Here is a 22,549-nt window from a genome sequence, read left to right on the forward strand (position 1 = left end):
AGACACTATCAATGGCTAAAATGACCTATCAACTATCTTTAAAGAAAATAAAGATCAAAATATGTGACAAATATAATTTATCATATCATGGACTTCTTCAACATATGATCATTCTTCTTTATTGAACTCATATCTAGAAAGAGAGATAATTTCATGGAAATACATGTTTATCTAGATTAAAAGAGTTATCTATAAATAAATAGAAGTAAATTTGATAATATCTTATAGAAAAGCGTCTTAAAAACTTCATAGATACAAATTTGACTTATGCATATTTGTAGGTAATTGATAAGTTGAAAACTTAGCTAATAAGTTGGACACATGTTGGAGGTTCTATAAAACGTTGTCAGATAGCTCTTACTTAGATAATATTTATTGATACACGAGTGAGGCCTTCTTTACTCTTGTCAATGCCTTTCTTGTTCTTAATCTTATTTCAAGAGTCTCTAGTCTTCTTGTCCTTGTCAATAGTCATTCTAGTTCTAATATTATACTATCTTTGAATAAATATCTACTCTTTTTTAGTGATACAAGAATATATTGAGGTTTTCATTATTTGTGATTCATATCCTTAAGAATTGAATTTCTAATAGCATTGTGGTAATGTCAATTAAATGACTTTAATTTAATAATGTGCCCTTTTATACATATTTGCAATCAAAACTTTTGGTCAAAGTAATGAAATTTGTATCCTACAAAGTTTTAATATCTAAAAGATTTTAGAAGAACAAGTTTTGTACAAACATTAATCTTATTGTACTTAGCATTTCTTCAATAATAACATTATGTATTACACAAAGCTACTTTGTTTCATTTAATAAATAACCACAAATATCAAGCCACACCATAAAATGAAGGATAGAACTTATTATTATAACTCTTCAAATTTTCAAAGATAATTAATAATATAGTCTAAAAATAAAAAACTAAAAATAAACATAAGTAATAAATTTATAATTTTACATTTATCCAACAATGAAATCTCTACCATGCTTTGGTAAGCTCTAATGTTTTTTCTTCTAAGTATGATGCTTTGAATTTTTTATTTATAAAAAACAATAATGTTTCATTAAGATTTTCTTAAGATGTGGTATAAAGAAACAAAAAATACCAAAACTTGTCAAATGCAATTATTGATGTTTTGTACATTAAGTTCTTTAAAAATGGATTCTTAAACATGCACAATCTTCCAATAATTCTATTTTGAAGAAGCAAACAATGAATTCAAAACACAGTTAAGGATCTGAAATGACAGTCATAGAATTAAATAAAAAAATGATATTTAGAAGCCAATTTCAAACTCTGTTTTACTATGGATAAACCATTATCATATTTCTATTAATTGTGGTTTTGTTCGTTTTAAAGTTGTTTCCCTTCTTCAGATATTTTCATGAAAATGCATTAAACATTTCCAAATGCTGAATTATTCTACAAATCATTGGCTTGTATGTGAAGGGGAATGGGTGCCACTCACGACAGATTCCAAAACCCTAAAATAACCACTTTGGATTCCGGTGTCCGGGTTCTCGTTAGATCATGAACGACGCGATTTTGCATAGCGTCGGAGGAGCTCCAGGAGCATGGTCGGGCGAACCCACACTGGAGCTTCGTCGTAGCTGGGAAACTGCGTTGAAATCGTGAAGAATCGTGGAGAATCGGTAATGGGTTTTAGAGGGTTTATGAGCTCAGTTGGACACATCTCGTGGTGTCCACTGATTGCTGACAAGGGCAGTGAAGGGATCTGAGTGTTGGAATTGCTCAGAAACGGTGCCAATGGGTTTGTGAGATTCGAGCCGCATGGCAGCAGCATCGGAAAAGGGTGTCAGGTGTTAGAGGAACGCGTGTGGCCGAGGAAACCGCAATGCGAATCGTGACGTATAACGTGTTTAGTCTGCGAGCTCGCCTCGTACCGCCTCGCACCTTGAAGTCTTTCCTCGACTCTCTCGAGTCTGACATCATCTGTTTACAGGTGTGTTCACTTGTTTCAAATTTCCTGTCATTTTACTTACCCATTTAATTATTTCCTGGCGTCGAATTTGTTCAAATTGAGTGGAATAAGAGCAGTTCACACTCAATTTTTGCATTTAATTTACACTCATCAAGTGTAGTTTACACTTAATTTACACTCATTTTTCCACGGCAACACTAGCTTACGCTGATTATTGGGAGCAGGAAATGATTTCCTCTGAGTAATCAGCACTCACTCCGAGAATTACAGAGTCGGAAATTACTGTATTAATCCTCCCGTGCGTAAATTTGGATCCTTGAGAATGCTTTTCGACTGGGATATGATTTGGGTTGTTAACAATTGACAATGTTAGCATTAATCAGGGGCTGCAGTAGTTTTAGGGCTATTTGGAAGTTGGGAAAAGCTAAGTTTTGGGTTACGTTTGCACTTTAAGTGATGCATTCACTAGTTAGGAATTCGTGTTTTTATCTCATCCAGATGACGGTCAGGGAGATCCAGCGAGTTAATCTGGAGGAACTGTTGCAATAGCTGTGGGTATGATTCTATATTGCAGGAGACCAAATTAACAAGGCAAGAGCTTACGGCCGAGATAGCAGTGGCGGATGGATACGAATCATTCTTCTCTTGCACTCGAACTGTCTCAAAGGGACGTGTCCGTTATTCTGGTTAGACTTTACTCTCATTTATTGTAGCATCATCTGAAATTGATGTTAATGAATGTTCACAAGCTGTGGGCTGAAATATCACCCTAGTTTTATACCCTAGATTGACAAGAATGAATGGGTCGCCTGGGGTTGCTTTTGATTGATCTGCTTGCATAGCATCATCAGGGGGTGTTATTGTAACTGGAAGCGTATAACATTTAAATTTGAAATGTAGGAGTAGCAACGTTCTGCCGCACACCCACTGCCGTGCCTGTAGCTGCAGATGAAGGCTTCACAGGTGCACAATCAAGTACCCACCAAACGAACTACAAAAATGATCATGTATTTTGGGACACAAACCTCTCTAAGAGCTTTCAACTCTGTACCTTGTGTTCCTCAATATGTTATTCTTGCTTTTGTCTTCTGCTTATCTTCGTGTGAAGATGTAGTTGAATTGGTGCTTCACTGGGTGTGCTCCAGGCGCACCCCCTAACCTATAATGTTACCTCGTATACTCGCTTGTGTTTTGGATTTTGCGTATAGCTGGCATTTTAGAATGTCATTTTTTTGTAGTTCAGTTTGTTTTAAGTAATGTATTACGTAGCAGGTCTTCTCCATACAAATCGAACTGGAGAAATAGAAGGTGGCAAGGCACGGGTTGGGTGCTACGAAGAGGTTTTAAACATGGAGAATATGAGTCGGCAGGACTTACTACAACTGGATTGGGAGGGTCGCTGTCTAGTTACTGATCATGGCTCTTTTGGTAGGTTCAACGGAACGAGCGTTTTCAGCATGCTTTTGTCAGAACCTTTATGTCATGAGAATTGTTTGGCATTCTCACTGACTCAAGCTTTTTATATATATATATATATATATATATATATATATATACATATTTGTGTGTATGTGTACGTGTGTGTGTTGAGCATAGTAAACTGTTGTGCAGTTTTGTTTAATCTTTATGGACCAAGTGTTGGCCCTGATAATGAAGAACGCTATGAATTCAAGCTAAGATTTTATAGAGCTCTACAGGTATTTTCATTTTCCCTGCTATCTATTTAAGAAAATTGATATCAGGTACAAATGTTTTTATCCATGGTAGGAATGTATGAAGACGTAAGGTCGAGGAATTCTTGTGACAGGAGCTTTACCATGATCACATACGTCTGGGTGCAGAACAGATGGGAAGGGTTGTTGAAGAATGGGCGAAGGGTGATAGCAGTTGGGGACTTCAATATATCGCCTTTCCCTATTGATTCCTGCCACTCTGATTCCAACCCCGATTTTGATAAGAGTTCGTACGTTTTCATCCCCAGTCTTGTCCTTCCTTGTGAATTGCCTTGAGATTTTCAAAGTGTCGATGGCGTACGTGAGCTGTTTGCACCAAGTCGACGTAGGGGTTGTGAGGAAAACAGGTCTTGTATAATTAACTGCTTTAAGGCTTATCATAATGCTAGTAATTCGCTTGTGATGTTTATGGTGTTTGTTTGAACTCAGAATTCGTCAGTGGTTTCGATCTCAGCTGCGAGCCAATGGAGGCCCTTTCGTTGACGTCTTTCGAGAAATCCATCCAATCAGGTTATTATCTCAACCTGGAATGGATCACTGCTCTATTGCAGTTCTTCGCTCATTATGTAGGTGCATCAACCAAATTGAAGTTCATCTACTGATCTACACGTAACAAAGTCTTATTTATAGTCCTTCTCTTCGTGATTTAGATGTTCCTTGAACAATTTAGAACTTAAAATTTCAGGTTGCGGCATGAAAATGAATCTGCAGCCGAATGGGTGACAAGGTACCTTTGCATCCTTGCAGAGAGGGAGCTTACACGTTTTGGAACCAAATGTCAGGTTCAGAAGAATTTAATTACGGAACAAGACTTGATCTTATCATTGCGGCTGGCGGTTGTTTCCACCAGGTTCGGTCCGAAGAGAGCAATTCTCTCTTGAAGGCTGAAGAGAGTCACCATTTTGGAACTTGTGAAGTTGAGGACTGTGACATCCTTCTTGAGTTCAAACGCTTCAAAGCTGACTCTGTTCCACGGTATGTTATGAACGGGTGTTGATTGCAGGCTGTTGCTTGATACAGTCGCTTATTATTGAGATTTAGCGTTGAACTTGATGCATCTAGAAGTTTATAAGCTACTTAGATCGTCCTCTTCAATTGCCAGCTCCTTGTATTTTTTTTCAATTACTGTGCGTCTTTCTCGACGTCGAAGGCATTTGTTTCTAGGTTCTGGGGGGCATGTAATTGAAATTTGTATGCATTCAGATTAGGTTCACTCTTCTGGTACTCAGAGTCCTACTCTTCTCTCGATGGCTTTTACTTTTCTCTTGTCCCATGTTTATTAACGTTGAAGCTTGTTTCAGAAGGGGAGGAGAGAAGACCCAAAAATTGGACGGCTCAGACCACGTGCCTGTTTATGTGCAACTCAGACCGCAGCCACCCTTAGAACAGCATGATGTGCCTCCTCTTGCGGCCCGTTTCATGCCAGAAATTCGGGGACGCCAGCAAAGTATTGGTAAGCTTTCAACTAGTCACATGAATGTAGTAAGTTTCGGTCGTATTATTGCTTTCAGTTTGCAAATTTACTTAGAGACCTGGGATTGGATTGCAGCATCTTTCTTACAGAAAAGATCTTGTAGTCTGATTATGGACATTGAAGCACAGAAGGAAACGAAGCCTAGATTGTCGCTTCCCACAGCCACTTGTGTGAGGAAAAATCCACCCAAAGTGACGAAGTTTCTCAAGTCCCAAAATAGTAAACAAAAAAGCCTTCACTCGTTCTTCATGCTGCCAACAACGAAGGGGAAGGAGAACACTGAAGCCGCAAACGCCTTCAAACTTGCCTTCCAAGATTCAGATTCTGAAACCCTCTTAAAACCAAGCCTAGAGCAATCTCAGACGTTTGTGATTAACAGCCCACATGACGGAGGTTTAGCCCTTCCCGAGTTTGACGAAGGAAGTATAGACGCAAGCTCTTCACATATGTCTCGAATTTCAAGAAATGATGCACTGCCATCATCAGATAGTCAAGAGACCAATGCGGAACCCACAGACTCGTCCAACACTAGCTCACTGAAGCAAGATTGTACCTGTGAATCACAGAACCATGTTCCCGAGGCCGTCGAGACTGTCGAGACCGCCGAGACCAATGAAAAACTATCAGCTAAAATCGAATGGCAGAGAATTCAAAAGACAATGATGAATAGAGTCCCTATGTGCTCTGGCCACAATGAACCTTGTGCTACATATGTGATGAAGAAACCAGGCCCCAACCATGGAAGAAAATTCCACTGCTGTGCCCGAGCTCAGGTGCGGTCCCCATTTTCCTGCACTCGTCGTTCTTGGCTTGGGATTTGATTTCGAAGCTGGATGGCTCATGTTATCGCTGACGATAACTGACGTTGGAGGGCTGTTGTGCATGCAGGGCCCGTCTTCAAATCCCGAGGCGAAGTGTAAATATTTTAAGTGGCAGAATAAGTACAAGTAGCCTAGACAAGCATCGTCTTCCGGATTCATTCACTTACTCATTTTATTCTCACAGCTACAGTTGTGTGTCAAAGCATCCCACTAATTGCAAAAAGTCCTCCGCTTTTGGATGCCAGTTTCGTACACCCAGTTGAGCTTCAGCCGTCCTCTGGGTCAAGGCCGAACATGACACTAACTTCGTATTTCTATGGTTAGTAATGCTAAAACACACAACAGCTTCCACTTCACAAGCCGTAGAAACCGGTGGAGGATGCCGTAGGTTGCACCTACAACGGTGAGCGTTGTGTATGGATCCTCACACACAATTAGGGTTTCGAATCGACATGTGCTTGAAGAGTGCTAATTAGGGTTTCAATGCCAATACAGTTCTAACTAAAGTTGGATGTGCACTAGGCGACGTCTATACATCCCAAACCCCATCCATCACTCATCTCGCCGCGACGCGGGAGATTTGCACATAATTTCTGCAACTGTTACATCCAGTCACATCATCCTTCGTCAGCGACCTCAAATCCGCGGGAGGATCAATTTTTGAATTCCGCGCCATCCCGCCATGCTGGACCAACATTCATTCATCCACTTCGTCAAGTCATCAGTTCCCCAATCGGCACCTTTCAAGGGATGATCCATCCAAAGTGGTTACTATTACTGTTCATCCAATCTCCCGCCCCCGCCAATTCGCTCTGCGAAAGCGCGGGAAGACCGTTCCCTCCCAATCGACAGATTCACACATTTGATCCACGTAAAGGGTAGAGCTTTCGAGCCACTAATCTTCGTGCAATTAACATGAGACTCTCCATGACTCTGTTACGAAGATGCAGGTTACCGTTCGTAGACGCCCGTTTATGCTTATTTCCGCAATGTAGCCGTGCTGTGCCAGAGGTGATTGTTGATCTTTGCTTTCTGCATATATTGCCTTGACGCCTCTGCGGTTCCAGAGATCTAATTTTCGAGACAATGCGAATCGTGGCTAACCTTACGTGAGTTTGTTCTCAAGCTTCTTAGCTCTAGTGGCTCCTTCTGTCGCTGTGGTCTGGATTGTGTCCTGAGTGTCCCGAAACGGAGCTTTAGATTTTGGGAGTCTGGTCAAGTTGTGTGCGCGTGGAATCTGTTTCTGTGTCTTTGCACCAGGAGCCAGTGTCGAGTTATCTGCGAGAAGGTGAATCTCTGAATTTGTCATTGCATAGCGGTTCTGTTTTCGACCCCTTGTCCAGAGCGCATCTCTCATCGGTGTTGTTGGAGTGGAACTCTCGCTCAGTCTGCAATTACGGACGTACACTCCGTTCAGGTCTTCGAGGGTGAGATTGTCGGCATTTGTCCCTCTCCAATCCTGAGGGCACTGATATTAACGGGTCACGTCTCAGCTTTTCTCGCCCTACAGTTTATTCGTTGGAGACTCAAGATGGTTGGATTAAACCCTGGTAAGTTTTACGGAAGGCTTCTGCCCCGCCCGCGTATTTATTGTGATGTGAAGTTTAGCGATGCCCGAGTTGATCCCCCGCAATCTGTGAATGCCGCTCTTTTGGAGTGGGCGGGTGAAGCAAGCTGGAAGATGGGGGGTACAGCCGCAAAGCGCAAACGCATGAGTGGAAAAATTGAAGGTCGTATGAGCAAGCTGCGGGCTATGGAGGAAAGTGATGATGAGGAAGTTGTGGTACAAAAAGAGACGAAAGAGAATAAGCACTTTTCTTCTGTGAAGAAGTCACCTGGGACTGTGGTAGAGAAAGCTGAGACACCTATTGAGAAGATGTTGTCAATCCCGAAATCCAAACAGAACGCGGCGACTCGACGATCAACACCAAGAAAACCTGAGAACAGAGAGGAGAAAGAGACACCGGTGGATAAGCAGAAGCCCCGCCGGAATCGGAAGGAACAGATGATTCAGGATAGCGACTGTGACAGCGATGATGAAACAGAAGGACATGTGCACGGTGTAGAAGCTATCCCAACCACTCCCACCCGAGTTACGAGGGGAATGGCTCGACTAGCATCCTCACCTCTGACCCCTCAGTCGAGGAGAGGCGTTAGCACTCTCAGTTCTTTGCGAACCCCGACATCCCATAAGCGCAAGCACAGCGGTGAGGACCTGAATTCGGATACAGATGTTCAATCAGAACTCTCCGATTCCCTAATACTCTAAAGTCTTTTTTTCCTGTCGGAGCGAGCAGGCCGTCCAATCTGTGTTCCCACCACACCAGATCGGATTGTTCCCCCTGATCGTGAATCAATTGGCCGCTCTAGAGGCGGAAGAAGGATTGCAGATGCGTTATTTTGATGTTAATACCGACAACCAGACCTCCTGGTTAATTCTCTCTCGCATCTGGAGCGGCTGGGTGATGAAGCCTCACTCCCTCATGCCTCGGACAAGCACTTTTCACTTCGAATGCTAGTGCAAACCCACGGTGACGTTAGCAGCCTTTGGGTATCTTTTAAACGTACATAACCCTTTCAGGGCCCAGGACAATGCTGCTAGATCTTCGGCTAGAATAGATGCGTCTCACCTAGAACATCTGCTCTAAAAGGTGCAGAAGATGTTTATTTTGATATCTTTTTGCACATCCATATCCGATAGACGTATGTTTCCTCTGTACAACTTCAGTGCAGAGGCTGTCAATTGTTTTCAATTTCTGTAGGTCCTTTGAAAGTCAGTCACCTTACATTCAGTAGCACTGGACGAATAGCAGAAGCGAACTGCAAAATCGTAGTCCAGTGTAAAGTAGACATGCGTTGCGGTGGACAGGTGCAATTATTGTAGCACCATGACGGTGAAGCGAATATGTTTTCATTCAGCAGAGTGTACACAGTAACAATGTTCAAGTGATCACCTTACACTAACACAGTTCCATTGTGGAAAGATGAAAATCTTGTCCATCAATCATTGCATAATCATTGCATGCCGCATCCATGTATGCGACGCCCAGGTGATGATATAGGACATCTCTCAATTTGCCACTGCAAATGAGAAATTTCCCTTCTATATATCTCTCAAATCGTATACAGTTCGAATTTCTGGAAATTCCCCTCAACAAACGTCCACTAACAATTTAACATAGAAGAAGTAGAACATATCCACCGCGCTATTGACACCTTTAAACAGTTCCCCAACAGCAACTGACCTTCGTCTGCTTGTATCCTGCAAGCGATGCTGCATGCAAAGCAAATCGAATATATAAGAACACCATCTCAATTAAAATCAGACACCTCCCAATTTTCTGACACTGTCGGCGAATGTTCGTTCACATTTCATGAAAGTTGGTAAATAAGGCAAATCTGCGGAACACATACATGAGACCAAGCTTGTTCCAATGGCAATAAAAGCAATCCACCCACCACGTCACCGACCCACTCACACTCCCGCTTCGTCAGCACCGAATGCATGACTCTTTCGCATTTATTATTATTCACCTTACCCTTATGGAGAGTGGAAGTTTGTATCTCGTTCTTTCGACATCCAGGTGGAAACGACATGGAGCATTCGATGTGTAAAGAAGCCAATCCGATTCTACGTTGACAACCGGGAGGGCAGAGCTTTGGGCGCTACTTGGGCCTTGAAGACGCGAACGATTCAATGCTACTTTTATGACGTCTATGATTTGTGAGGAAGCTCACCTCCAATGCGCTCCTAGGTAACCATAATCTTTTCTTTTGGCAAACATCAAACTGAAGTAGTTCACGTCAAGAACCTGCGGTCGAAGACAAGATGATGTTATCGAACTATCTCCAAAATCCATCATGTCCTGCGTGCACATGCGTTCTTCCAGAACAACACTCTTCTAAAATCGAAATAAGAGGTGTGATGTTTCGATGGGGGCTACTGCTTTAGGTTGAAAGTAGCATATATATAATCAGCCTTGTCAAGGAAGCAAAGTGTAGCACTTATTGTCTACCTCGAGTTTGGAAACAACGTCTCCGAAAGGAAGTTGATCCTTCAAAAGCTTTATAGATCTGTTCAATCTTTGTCGACTGTGCTGTTGGTTCGATTGAGTCTATTGCTTATGGAGGTTGGGACAATGCGAAAAGTGCAACAGATTGAATGCATCCTGGGCATCAATATGGTGACCTTCACCAAGGAGGAAAAGACAATTCGGGCACTCACGTCTGCTTGGGTCAGTCATGAGATGTCCAAACGTTGAGATAATTCACAGAGCGTAATAACCTAGGGGACAAACGTTTAAAACAAGATCTCACATGGACTTGAACCATGGCTGTCTGCCCGAATTGCAGAAAGATCTGAAGTAAACATGGTACAGCACTCAAAACAATGATGCATAAGAAAGGCTCGAATACCTGATGCATTCCAACCATACTTCTCTCGCCAAATACACGTGCCACACATCACAGACTCCAGTAGGCATCAAGACACCGTGTCCAAAAGGCATCCAATCGTTATCTCAAACCCTTGTACTTTGGTAGGAAATGCTTGTTACTCATGCTCTTATGACAGTCACCATAATCTGCGAATCTGAAATAAACATTAGCTCCACCCTTGGCTTTTATCTCATTCATAAGTACGAGAGTTTTTTAGAGCATGCACACAATCACTACCATCGGCTAACAACACATGATTAAAACCGCATGAATTGAAAGGTTTGCTGAAAAACCAGACAAAGAACATGGAAAATAGTGAACACATTGATGTACCTTGAATTCGCGACGCTGCAACGAGTACGGACACCACGAAACTGAGCACATCAGCGGGGAGTGCAGACACACGAATGAAAAGCCAGACGGTGCACGAAGTCAGTAACGCAACCTATAAAGAACCATGGAAACACGAGACGCTGTGTATTGAAGAGGGGTTACAGCGAACATCATGTTTGCTCACATGAACGGCTCAGAACGTACACGGATCTCAAAGCCTCCAACGATACGTTCCATCTTGCAAAAGCAATGATGATGCACGCAGTTGAAGGTCCGCATCAACCATAACTGTGACAAAATCTATGTGAGTCGTAGACGACTTGAAATAACAGGCGAATTTTGTGAGAATCGTGCATAAGCCACAGGATCTGACATTCCATACACACCATTGCCGAGTAACATGTGTACAGAGGAGCCCAAGAGACGATTACACGACTAGAAAAAACATCATGCTATAGAGCACAAATGATGCTCACCCTGTGTACAAAACTCGTCCACAAAACTCGGACGACAATGACTGTTCATCTCTACAAAGATAAGGTCCTAGCACTGGGTCTCGAAAATTTTGTGGCAATCGATAGAGGAACCAAGCTCTTCTATTCGATATCAAACAGGCGGCAGTAGATCCGGTGTGCAAACCGGTGTAAAAGAAAAAAAACGACTCGTAGAACTATACAAAGTTACGCGTTTCATGTGCCGACGCTTAGTAGAATCGGAGCGGGCATATGACCTCTAATTAATTACAGAAGAGAGACCAAGATATCATACATGTGTCGGGAACACTACCAAGGATTGATAGCATTATGAGTAGATCCTAGAAATCGGTTGGCCAGTCTTGAGCATCCTGAACATGGCGGCACGCCCACCAGGCGCCGAAGAATAGCTGCCTCCAGTTCCCGATGCCATCTTCATGCTGGGCATACGTTCACTGCATTGAGTAGCGCTACTTGTGAGACAGAAATTCGAAGAAACAAACAAAGTAAACAAATTCTCTGAGTAGACACGATTTGAAGAGACCACAAAAGAGTCTCTGAAAGCAAAGATTGCAACCAAGTGAATGAGACACTCTAACTTACATGACAGGGACCGATGGCTTAACAACTTCGTCCTCCTCGTCTGAGCTGCACACCATGTTCCGCAACCTGCTTGTCCCCTTCGGTGGACTCCTAACAGTTGGAGTGCGCGAGGGAGCAGGGAGTGAAGACACGGGCTTCAAGTTTGACTTCGAGTCCTTATTCAAGCAGTTCTCAATCAACGAATCCGTCGACATTTCCAAATCCTCACCCGACCTCGGCACGTAAGTACGTCCGCCCCACGAATGAGAACGGTGCAAGCGGCACCGGAACGAGCCAGCGTGGGTGGAGGGAGAACACAGGCAAGGCATGTTGACTTGTATAGTTCGGAGAACTCACAACCGAAAGAGGAGAGGGAAAAACAAAAAAAACAAAAAACAAAAACAAAACACTCACGCACTCTACCCCAAACACTACGCAAACGCAACTCGTGCTAAGAAAGGACGATTCCAAAGGTACAACAGCTCCACCCTCAAACACGACGTTGTCGACAGGTTGGTGACGAAAAGCCCAAATAAAACACCACCCGAGTCCTCACTCTTAAACTAAAAAACCAATGCACACGACGCATACGAGCTCCAACATTCCTCTATCGATACAGATCAAGGCAGCGCGCGAGCCAGAATCGTTCCAACCCAGCCGAGTGCACACAGCTCCACAGACAGACACAGCTCCAAAAAGAGTGGAATAACTTAATCAATCCGGACCCAAAAAGTGCACGGAAGGAATCTCTGACAATATAGATGACCGGCGCTCCAGACGAGATGCAGAATCCCAGATCAAATGAGCTCGACTATGAGATGTGTAGGCACTGAGAAGGTAGAAGAAATCCAAAACGAGTTGTATGCCGAATTGCTGGCTACTTATGCAAGTGGCCAAGAGAGAGTGCCCGTCGAAACCCCGGGCTCGCTTTGTGGGGCTGCTCCGGGGCTGGGCCCAGGCTGTCTCTCGCCCGCGCCTGCCATGGCTGCCATAGCATGGCCCTACCCAACTCCTTTTTCTTCCATCTCTCCTTCTCTCCCTCAACGCGACTTTCTTGTACGCAAAGAGTTTGCCAGAAAGCCGCTAAAACTTGTTTTTCTCTAGCCTCTCGGCAAGTTTTTTTCGGTTTATTTTTTTAATCATTTTACTCTTGTTGTTTCCTCCACAGTGAAGAAAGGAACCCCATTGTTGTACCTCAGTAATACTTCGTGTCCCTCTCTGTCTGTCTGTCTCTTCCTTGCCTTCTTTTGTATCTTTTGTATCTTGTGTATGTTTTCTTTCTTCCCCCACCCACCCACCTTTTTCTTTTTCTTTTTCTTTTTTTTTTGTGGCTGTAGATTGCTACGCAATTCTGTGAAGAATCGTTCGCGGTGGGCGGATGGGCAGTCGATTCGGTATGCATGCAAACTTGTGGGAAGTTCTGCCGAGTCTCCACGAGAGTACGTTTTCTCTTCCGCTTTTCTGGGGGCAGCCGATTCCAGTCCGAAAGGGTACAGGAAAAGCGCACAACACTTCATTCATTGCCGAATGCTGGTGGTCATTTTCAACTATTCTACATGATTGTTACAAATACGGTCTGCATGGCTAGTTCTGGGTTACACTAGCTCGAGGGAAGACTGTGGGTTTTGAGTTTTCTAGATTCTGCTGCACTGTTGAGTTTCCAGAATCCCTCCTCTTCTGACATGGGCTATGTTTTTAACCGAATGGGCCTGAATCACTTCCCTTTTTTTAAGCAAAAATCGCACGCTGTACCTCATGGCTTTCCTCATGCTGATCGAATGCCGGCGGAAACCTGTGTCATGTATTACATCCAGTTGTGTAGAATTTTTGGGTTAGCAACAGTAATGCAGTCGTAAGAAATTAAATTTTCCGTTACATCTGAGACTAGACTGAAGTGGAAGAGGGAAGCGCCATACGCAAGAAAGACTGAACTGGAAGTGAAGTGAAAGTGAACTGCAGGACCACCAGGTTGGCCCATGCTGAAACAGCCCTCGTTTTAAATCCTATGGCATTATCAAATGAGTAATACAATTTGTTTTTGTATGTATATATATATATATATATATTGGACAAGGCAGCGTTGGTGGGGCCTCTGCTGAAGAAATGCCTCACCGCTCCCAATGATAACTTGGGGTACAATTTTGGTGAATCTTAGGCTTTAGACTTCACATGCTGTAGTTGACTGCGGAGTGAATCCCTGATCCTCTCACCTGGGAGGTAGTAAAACCAGAGGATTACACGGCCCCAAACACATTTGGAGTATGAAGTCAGAAGCCTGTTCCACGGACAGGTTTGCTTCTCCAGCTGCTCCAACCACAACAATGGCGTATACACACAGCAATTCCAGGTGATGTGGAGTGGGAAAGCTAGACAGATAGCGCTGTTTAATTAGTAACTCAAGTTTCTATAACAGTTTCACTCCACATTTTCTTTATTTTCTTTATTTTTTATTTATATTATTAATTTTAGATGTTGGAAATTAAAGTGGCATAAAGTACGGCAATCAATCATTACATAGCCGGACCTTTTCCTTATTGGTATTTGTGTTTGACCTTGGCAAGCACATTACCTCTGTAGACAAGAAACCTACTTACTCTTTGGATTTTGATAACCAGACTATCTTGGCATAGAATCCCAAATATTTTACTTGTAAAATGAGCTCATATTTTTCCGCTCAACCCTTCTTTTTCTTCTTCTTCGTATTCTTCTTCTTAATGATGACTGTGGATTGATGTGATTGCTTGATTGATTTCTACTCACTTACAACCTATCCCACCACCATGATGGTTCGTTGATTCAGTTCCCTCCTACGGTGGGCATTAAATTGTTGCAGTCATAAAAGCATGGTGTGAGTGTGGGAGGGAGAGGAGATGGTGGAGATGGTGGAGATGGGAGCTTAGTCCATCTCCAAATGGCCCCCGCCAAACACTCGGTAAAGCTAAAGATGGCTGACATAGGTCCCACCTCTTGCTCACGACAAATCATCATCCAAGTTCTTTTGGGAGCCAAGCTAGGCCTCCAAACTTTCCGATAAAGGGGCTCTGGTGTTGTGAGGCTTTTTTTCAAAGTTTTCCCCTCCAAGTCCGCTCAGGGTCAGAAGACAAAAAATAAATTGAGCTTCTACCAAAGAGGAAAATTTAGTTTAGTGCTGCCTCCCTCGCTCCCTCCCTGTTCACAAGTCACTTCCTACACCCACAGCCCTAAACTCCTCTTCCATTGCCGCTTTACAACTCAGCACTTGTAGAGCACTGAACGGCCGCAATTAGATACATTTATATAAGGTGAACTAATGTGAAGTGTGTCACTAACCAACCAGCCTTGTAGCCTTGCAACAGAGGTCTATCCCTTAATAACCTAACAGCTGTTTCTGAAACCGCTCTATTCATGAACTTTGTTTCATGTGCTGATGAGGATCTTCTCTGATTCCCTTCCTTTAATTGAGCTACTTCTTGTTGCTTTTTCTTCTCTTCTCTAAATTTGAGTCAGTAACTTGAAGATTGCACTTTGGATTGATCCCTACGAAAGCCAAGCTTCTTTCCAGACGTTGCAGGAGTCAAAACCCATCCTCGGGTTTTGAACAATCGTCCCACCCTAAAAACATCTCACGCAGCCGGATCGGCAAAAACATGCAAATGCGTCAGATGGAAGTGGATAGATCCTTCATTCTCCTTTGGTTAAAATAGACATCCAGGATTCCGACAGGTAGGACGTGATCGGACAAGTGGTCGATGGATTGCACCCGCATCCTCCAGCAAGAAGAGGAAAGAAGGAGAAGAAACAGTTAATATTTTCAAAAAAAAAAAGGAAAAAGAAAAAGAAAAAGAAAAACACCTAACATCCATCTGCCTCATGTCGTCCCAGGGAACGGCAGCTTTGCGGCTCTGCCATCGTCGTCGCCGTGGGATTGCGTAGGCGTGGTTCAAGCCGGCGCAGTGGATAGGACAAGCCCAACCCAGCCCTCATGGTGGGTCTCTCTGTCTCGCTTTCTCTCGGCTTTACACTGTGATCCCCTCGGCGCCGCTCCTCACACCACATCGACAATTATTGCCCCGGCGCTTGATTGCACCGCAACATCATGTTGCCGTCCTCTTCTTCTTCTTCTTCTTCATTGTCGTCGTGGTTTTGCTTGCAGCTCCGGTGCCGAAAGGGAGCTCAAAAGCCTTCCGCTTTATTGCAGCAGCTGCAGGTGCGACATGACCTAAAACTGAGGGATTTAGGGCTTCAGGAGAGGGAGGGGAGGGGAGGGGAGGGAGATGTTATTTATGGGGGTGGGAATGTGGGCCATGTCATCAAGCTGTTGATTAATATTTGAATCAGATGTTATTTTTCCTGTAGTTGATGTTGTGATATTTTTATGAAGAGAATAGGAATGGAGCACTCCTAAATGAATAAAAGGAAGAAAAAAATATAAAAAATAAAAAAATTGCTTGCCAACATTTGTGAATGAGGAAAATAATTCTAAAGATTTACAATTGAGGGATTGGCGAGAGACCCTTGCTCTTATTATCAAATACCACATTAGTACGTTACAATGTTACATACATACACACACTAGTTTATATAATTTTAAAGCTTTATGAAGTCTATCGTAAATGAGATTTGTATATAATAAATAAATATATATATATATATTCAGAAAACAATGCAAATTGGAACTTTGAAATATTTGAAATTTTAATCAGTTGACTTTTCAAATATAATTGTTAAGTTTACCGATCTCCCTGTTCAGACTTATGGAAAAGAAGAATCTGAATCACGGTCAAACTATCCTACGTGGATCTCCACTAATTGCAACAACAACTAAGTGGCCAAAACAAAAAATTCGAAAATGGCAAACAAGGATAAAAACACGCAAAATTATTCCACTTTGAATTTATCTAATGATATTTCCATGTCCTTGCCAAGATGGAGGAATATCCCCCCTATCCGAATAAAATCCTGGATTCTTCCATCCTGTTCACACTATTTCCACTAAGAAATCAACAAACAAAACCCCAAAATGGAAAAAACTTGTCATCCAAACGATGCATGAGAAACGAGGGATATTTTAAACAGGGAGGTGCGAAACCATTTGGAGACTTTAATGTCCAGATTGTTTTGTTTGTTTCAAGTAGGGCAGTGGGGTCAGTGCCTCGTGGAATTCTGGCTCCGTTTTGTTTAGAAATCAGCTAATTATTTCACAATGGTAGCCTCATGAAGAAGAGGAGGAAGAAGAAGCAGAAGAAGATTGAGGAGGGGAACATTAACAATAATAATAACAACAGCAACAACAAGAGTGGGATCGTGGGATCGATGGTTCCCAATGAGTGGAACGGGGTTTAATAAGATGCAGTGGACAGATAGGGTTAGAGTGCAGCAGCATAGACTAGATAATCAATTTGAGAATATGCATAGTAATATATGATATATTTCTGACCCAGACTACTACTAATACTGATATTACTGGGAACTCACTCGTTGGTGTGTCAGTATGTACAGAGATTGTGACTCGCTCCATGATTGTGAGAGCCCATGTGGGAGGAATAGTCCCCACCCTCATTTGGATGAATGAAAATCCCCTTCTGCCTCACCTCCTGCCCCCCTGCCCCTCATTCGTGACCCATCTGCCCGTTCTTCTCAACGGGCAGGGCTCAAATCTGGGTGAAGGGGGGGGGTCCCAAATCAGTGGCCAAGGATGTTTATCTATTTATTTATTTTGATTTATTTGTTTTATTTTTTCTTCTATGGTAAAAGAGGGCGAAACATGTATAGCCTACAATCATACCTGGGCTGTGGAGCATACAAAATATCACTTTGATGAAGCCCACAAACGCCTCATCCAGCAACATCAACCCAAACCCATCGCAAGAAGTCATGGTTTTTTCTCTCTTTAGAAGCCCTCCACACAAACCCAACAAAATATCCAGAAACTCTTTTTGCACCCCCGTCCCCTTCTCTACCCATAAGAAACCAAAAGCTGATCTCTCTTTCACAAAGACAGCCAGTGGGGCTTCTGTGGGGAGGGAGGTGTTTGTGTTTTTGTGGGCATTTGTAGCCCCCATTGCTAGGCACTCATCGAGTGGCACTGCAAGACCACATCTTGGCGAAGATTCTGCCCAGAACCCTCCACCTCTTCTTGTGGGATGCACCAAGTAAGGTGGGCCAGTTGAAATACTCCCTTTAACCTAGAAAGACATACACACTGTATTGGGCAAGTTTGAGGAGTCCAGGGGAGCCAGGTCTCTCTGCCACAACACAGAGATAGACACTGAGCCAGCCTCAGTGGGAAATGCCACCAATGAGAGACAGAGAGCTCATTGTTTTAGGGCTAACCCTGGAGGAGAAGAAGAACAAAGGGAATCAATCTGTTTATTCTAATCACTCCAGCATAATAATACTAATCCCCCGTTTTCTCTGAAAATCCGATCTCATGGATGATAAAGCGCACATAAAATATCTATCCACCAGTTCCACGTTGGAGTACGATATCATCCACTGGATGATATATTTCATACACTTTCGTATATAATACATTATACGGAAAAGCATATGTATTATGTATGGTGAAATGATGGCCGGGACCACGGTGAATCGTGTGCGGAAGAGTGCCGGAGCTGTCACGAATTGAGTTGTTGTAGCAACCGAAAGCAATCCGCGACATGAATGAACACATCGGGGAGGCGATCTGAGTTTGAAGCCCTGCTAAATCTAGAGCTGGATGCAGCTTGGCTGCCCGAAGATTCATGTCGCTGAGTTGAAATTCGCTGTGGACACATGTCGTCGCGCACTGGGCAAAGCGTCTATGAGTCTCACAAGCCACGCCTGCAGTGGGGTTGTGGTGAACAATTTTCCAAGCCAGTGCCCATACTGTATGAATTTGTTGGATTTTGTTTTATCCTCCCCTCCCGTTCCTGTGGTGCCAAGTCACTCAGGTAGTGATGGTGCACAGCGTGTGATAGGGGTTTGGAGCTGTTTTCGCTCAGGGTTCAACACTTGTCGTTGCAGAGCTAACCACCGCTGACGATCGCTCACTTAACTGCCGTTTATTCTAAACGCCATGTCGTCGGCCATTCTTAGATTCTTTTTGCCAGCTCCAGCGGGAGACGCGCTGTTGCTCTGCCACTCTGCCGATCTACCATAGAAGTACACCGCATTTCTGTTTTATCTGAGTTGAATGAACTAGGGTTTGGATGTCTGGCGGAGTTGGAACCCTCATTAAAGCGTTGTTTGCGTCACGGTGGGACATTTTTTTTTAAAATAAAAAAAACAAGCGGGGGATTGTGCGTCTGTAAATGCATATTTTAATATAAAAACAGATAAGTAGCTGAGGGTGGAGTTGGAATGGTCAAGCAGTGAATCTGCCATGTGGGAACCGTAGCGTGTGCGGCATAGCCATGCGTGAACGATTCTCGTGTGGGTTGTTTTCTGGGTGTGCAGGGATTGAGAATCCTACCTCAGCCTTCTACTTCTTCTTAGGTTGTGGGTCTGGTTTTGTGTGGAGCCCTGGTTGTGGAATCCCAATACCTATCCAATGACTTCCTCTCTCTTCCTCAATGTGTAAGTGTTTTTGAAAAATGTGGCTGCCAAGACTGCAGTTTACACTCACTCACACTTACTGAGGAGGGCAGGCAGGCAGATTGTGATTTCCCACGCTAATTCCAATGACTCCAAACGCATAGGTTTGTTAATTTCTCATTACCGTGATTTTGTTATCATCTTATCAATTGAAGTCAAAAAAGAGATTAAAAAGGAAAAATATCATATACATTATCCCGAAATATATTGAAATATCAAGAATATTCTTATATTCTTGATAATAGCAGATGTACCCTCATTGGTGATAAATTATCACCAACATTTATTATTTATTATCCAGTTGGACATATCAATCAACTATGTTGTTGTTTTATTGTCTTAAGAAAGAGAATGTTTCCAAAGTAGCAAAGCATGTGATTGTAACCATGGACTTTTTCTTGGCATGTTCTATTGATGGCTAGAAATTTGACACTGAGGAGGAAGAAATCTTGTATATCTTATTAAGTTTTTAAAATAATGATGAACTTTGCATTGTAAATAGGCTATGGGCTCTTACTTATGACATTATTCTCATAATATAGATCGTTCTAAATAAGTGATGTGTGGCAACAACATGAACCATACTAAGGATTTATTTATTTATTTATTTATTTATTGTGTAGTGAATCTAATAAGGATTCTTTTCTTGAGTTGAAATTGAAGCTTTGAATATATAATTAAGCTAGGGTGCACAATAAATAATCATTCTTGCACAACATTCAAGTAAAGAGTACCACTGTTTATATAAATTTGTACATGTATATTTTTTGTTTTTAAATTCAAAAGATATTTAAGCTAACTATTCTTTGAAAAATTGAAATTTGAATTGTATTAAGAACATCTTTGTGTAGAACCTAGATAATAACTAAACAAAAGAATATTAGTAATAACTTACCATCAATAAGGATACATTTGCTACTATCACGGACATACATGGATATTCTAGTAAATACCTATATGATTAGGTAAGAAAAGGTAAAAATAGATAAAAGTAGATTAATTTCATAAGACCTTTCAGAGAAGCTTTTTAGAAGCTTCATAGATGCTGCTTGACTTTATATGTATTTGTAGTTGATTGCTAGGTTAGAAAATTAGTCAACAAATTAACCACATATTGATAGCTTGCGGAATAAGCTAATTATGTGGCATACATATAGAAAACTTGTCTTACAAGTTAAGATACATGTCTTGCAAAGTCAACACGTTTTGGAGGTCCTATAGGACATTGCTACATAACTCCTAATTAAGAGTATATATAGAGGCAAGAGTGAAGCCTTCTTCACTCTTATGAATGCCTTTCTAGTCCTTAGTCTTCTTTCAAGATTTTCTACTCTTCTTATTTTTGGCAATAGCCATTCTAGTTTAATATTACATCACCTTTTGAGTGACTTTCTAGTTCTCTTCAATGACACAAGGATGTATTAAGAATTTTCTTTCTTTGAGATTCATATCTTTGATAGCTACTATCACAAATCTGAGGGATGTATTTGCTATTAACAAGAATATAAGGCATTTTTTATATTTCAATATATTTGAAGGATATATATGATATTTTTCCTTAAAAAAAATAAAAAAATAATGAAATATGAGACTATAATATATTTATGTATATATTTAGTATTTTAAATATTTTAGATAAATAAATTAATAAAATATTTTATATTTTTATTATTCTTGTTACAAACATACATATTTATTTTAGTAATTACTTATATGATTAGGTAGAAATACGTAAAAATAAATAAAAATAGATTGATTTTATAATTTCTTCTAGAATAGCTTTCTAGAAGCTTCATAGATACAATTTTGACTTTATACATGTTTATAATTGACTTTTAGGTTAGAAACTTAGTCAATAAGTTAGCCATGTGTACATGTGTTGGTAGCTTGTAGAACAAGCTAACTATGTGGTACATACATAGAAAACTTATTTTATAAGTTAAGACATGAAGCTTGCAAAGTCAACACATATTGGAGGTCATATAGAACATTGCTATGTAACTTTTAGGTGGATAGTACATATAGAAGGAACAATGAAGTCTTCTTCACTCTTGTCAATTCTTTTTTTGCTCTATTTTAGATTCAAGAGTCTTTAGTTTTGTTGTCTTTTGGCAATAGCTATTTCAATTTCTTTTTAATATACATATTTTTTTACTTTTATTTTGTCATATATCTTCGAAAAAAGTCTCATTTGATTATTTGCTTTCAATGGATTCTTTTCCTTGATAAATTGACAAGAATATATTCATTATATCAGAGTTTTGGTATTTTCTTCATTAAGAGAGGATTATTCCTTTCTCATAATGAGATATCAAAGTATTAGAAATTGTGGATTGCCCTCTTCTAAATTAATATTTTTTTTAGTATTTTCTTTATTTTTAAGTCCTTTCTTCTATTTGTCTTAAGTAATATTAGATATTTTCTCTTCTCTAAATGTTACCATGGCAAAGCTTCTTAAAATAAAGAGTACAATGGCACAAATGTAAGAAAAATTGAAAGAATTAATGCTTGTGATGCATCAACTCAATTTACCTCGACAAGAAGCAATAAAAATGGCAAGAAGCAAAGATATAGAGATGATTAGAGCTGCTTCAACATTTGCACCAAATCATGTGCTATTTTTTATAGTAGAACAGTCTTCTAATATTAAAAAATCTAGGGTTGCACTGCCTAAGAAGTTTGATGGTACAAGATCCAAGTTTTGAAGATTTATCAATCAAGTACAACTTGTAATTGAACTTCAACTTCAAAGCTATCTAACTCTAAGATCATAAATTTTATTGATCGATATATTTCTTTCAAGTTTAGTATTATCATGATTTTCTTCTTTATTTGAATAATAAGATTTAATATTAAATAATCTAGAGGCTTTTTTGGCGAAGTTTTGATCCATATATGGAGAACATGATGTAATTCATATTAAAACCAATAAAATCCATATTTTGTGATAAGCCAATTGATTAATAATGTTATATGCTTCACAATTTTCACAACTTGTAACTAATATAAAGTGAGAAGATGCTATAGTTATTTGTTAATTTTTCTATGAATTACAATATGAGGTAAAAAAATTGATCCTCAAACATTAAGTCAATCAATTGATTTTGATGTGAAGTGTGACAATTGACTTTTTGAATTTTGATTTAAAAGTCGCACAAATATGCCTCAACATTAATATAATTCAATGGCAATAC

At 41.0% G+C, this 22,549-nt stretch overlaps 3 protein-coding genes and 1 long non-coding RNA gene across 8 annotated transcripts; 2 read left to right on the forward strand and 2 right to left on the reverse strand.

The window, feature by feature from the left end:
- The first annotated feature begins 1,492 nt into the window (after positions 1-1,492).
- LOC112294403 (DNA-(apurinic or apyrimidinic site) endonuclease 2) lies at positions 1,493-8,980 on the forward strand. 5 transcript variants are annotated; one of them, XM_090243714.1, is made up of 12 exons: positions 1,500-1,969; positions 2,173-2,246; positions 2,523-2,634; positions 2,849-2,911; positions 3,221-3,376; positions 3,560-3,645; positions 3,790-3,911; positions 4,111-4,191; positions 4,429-4,656; positions 4,983-5,134; positions 5,231-5,928; positions 6,044-8,980. In XM_090243714.1, the coding sequence occupies exons 5-12, from the start codon at positions 3,298-3,300 to the stop codon at positions 6,104-6,106; spliced, it is 1,509 nt and encodes a 502-aa protein (XP_090099840.1). In that variant the 5' UTR covers positions 1,500-1,969; positions 2,173-2,246; positions 2,523-2,634; positions 2,849-2,911; positions 3,221-3,297; the 3' UTR covers positions 6,107-8,980. The 5 variants fall into 5 exon arrangements, with proteins under 5 accessions (XP_090099839.1, XP_090099838.1, XP_024400520.1 ...); XM_090243712.1 differs by lacking the exon at positions 2,173-2,246 and having other exon boundaries at positions 1,496-1,969; positions 2,849-2,923; XM_024544752.3 differs by lacking the exon at positions 2,173-2,246 and having other exon boundaries at positions 1,498-1,969.
- LOC112294404 (uncharacterized) lies at positions 7,508-8,980 on the forward strand. The gene has a single exon (XM_024544755.3). It carries the CDS (start codon positions 7,508-7,510, stop codon positions 8,243-8,245), a length of 738 nt encoding a protein of 245 aa, XP_024400523.1. The 3' UTR covers positions 8,246-8,980.
- Positions 8,981-11,173: 2,193 nt separating this feature from the next.
- LOC112294405 (uncharacterized) lies at positions 11,174-12,644 on the reverse strand. Its single transcript, XM_024544756.3, has 2 exons — positions 11,823-12,644; positions 11,174-11,674 (listed from the first exon to the last, which is right to left on the reverse strand). The coding sequence occupies exons 1-2, from the start codon at positions 12,128-12,130 to the stop codon at positions 11,548-11,550; spliced, it is 435 nt and encodes a 144-aa protein (XP_024400524.1). The 5' UTR covers positions 12,131-12,644; the 3' UTR covers positions 11,174-11,547.
- Positions 12,645-15,007: 2,363 nt separating this feature from the next.
- Positions 15,008-16,249, reverse strand: LOC149987543 (uncharacterized). Its single transcript, XR_016497911.1, has 2 exons — positions 15,633-16,249; positions 15,008-15,392 (listed from the first exon to the last, which is right to left on the reverse strand). It is a non-coding gene; the product is annotated as an uncharacterized LOC149987543 (long non-coding RNA).
- Between the last annotated feature and the right edge of the window lie 6,300 nt (positions 16,250-22,549).

The sequence above is a fragment of the Physcomitrium patens genome, chromosome 17 (genome assembly GCF_059467195.1).
Source record: "Physcomitrium patens ecotype Gransden chromosome 17, ASM5946719v1, whole genome shotgun sequence".
NCBI lineage: Eukaryota > Viridiplantae > Streptophyta > Bryopsida > Funariales > Funariaceae > Physcomitrium > Physcomitrium patens.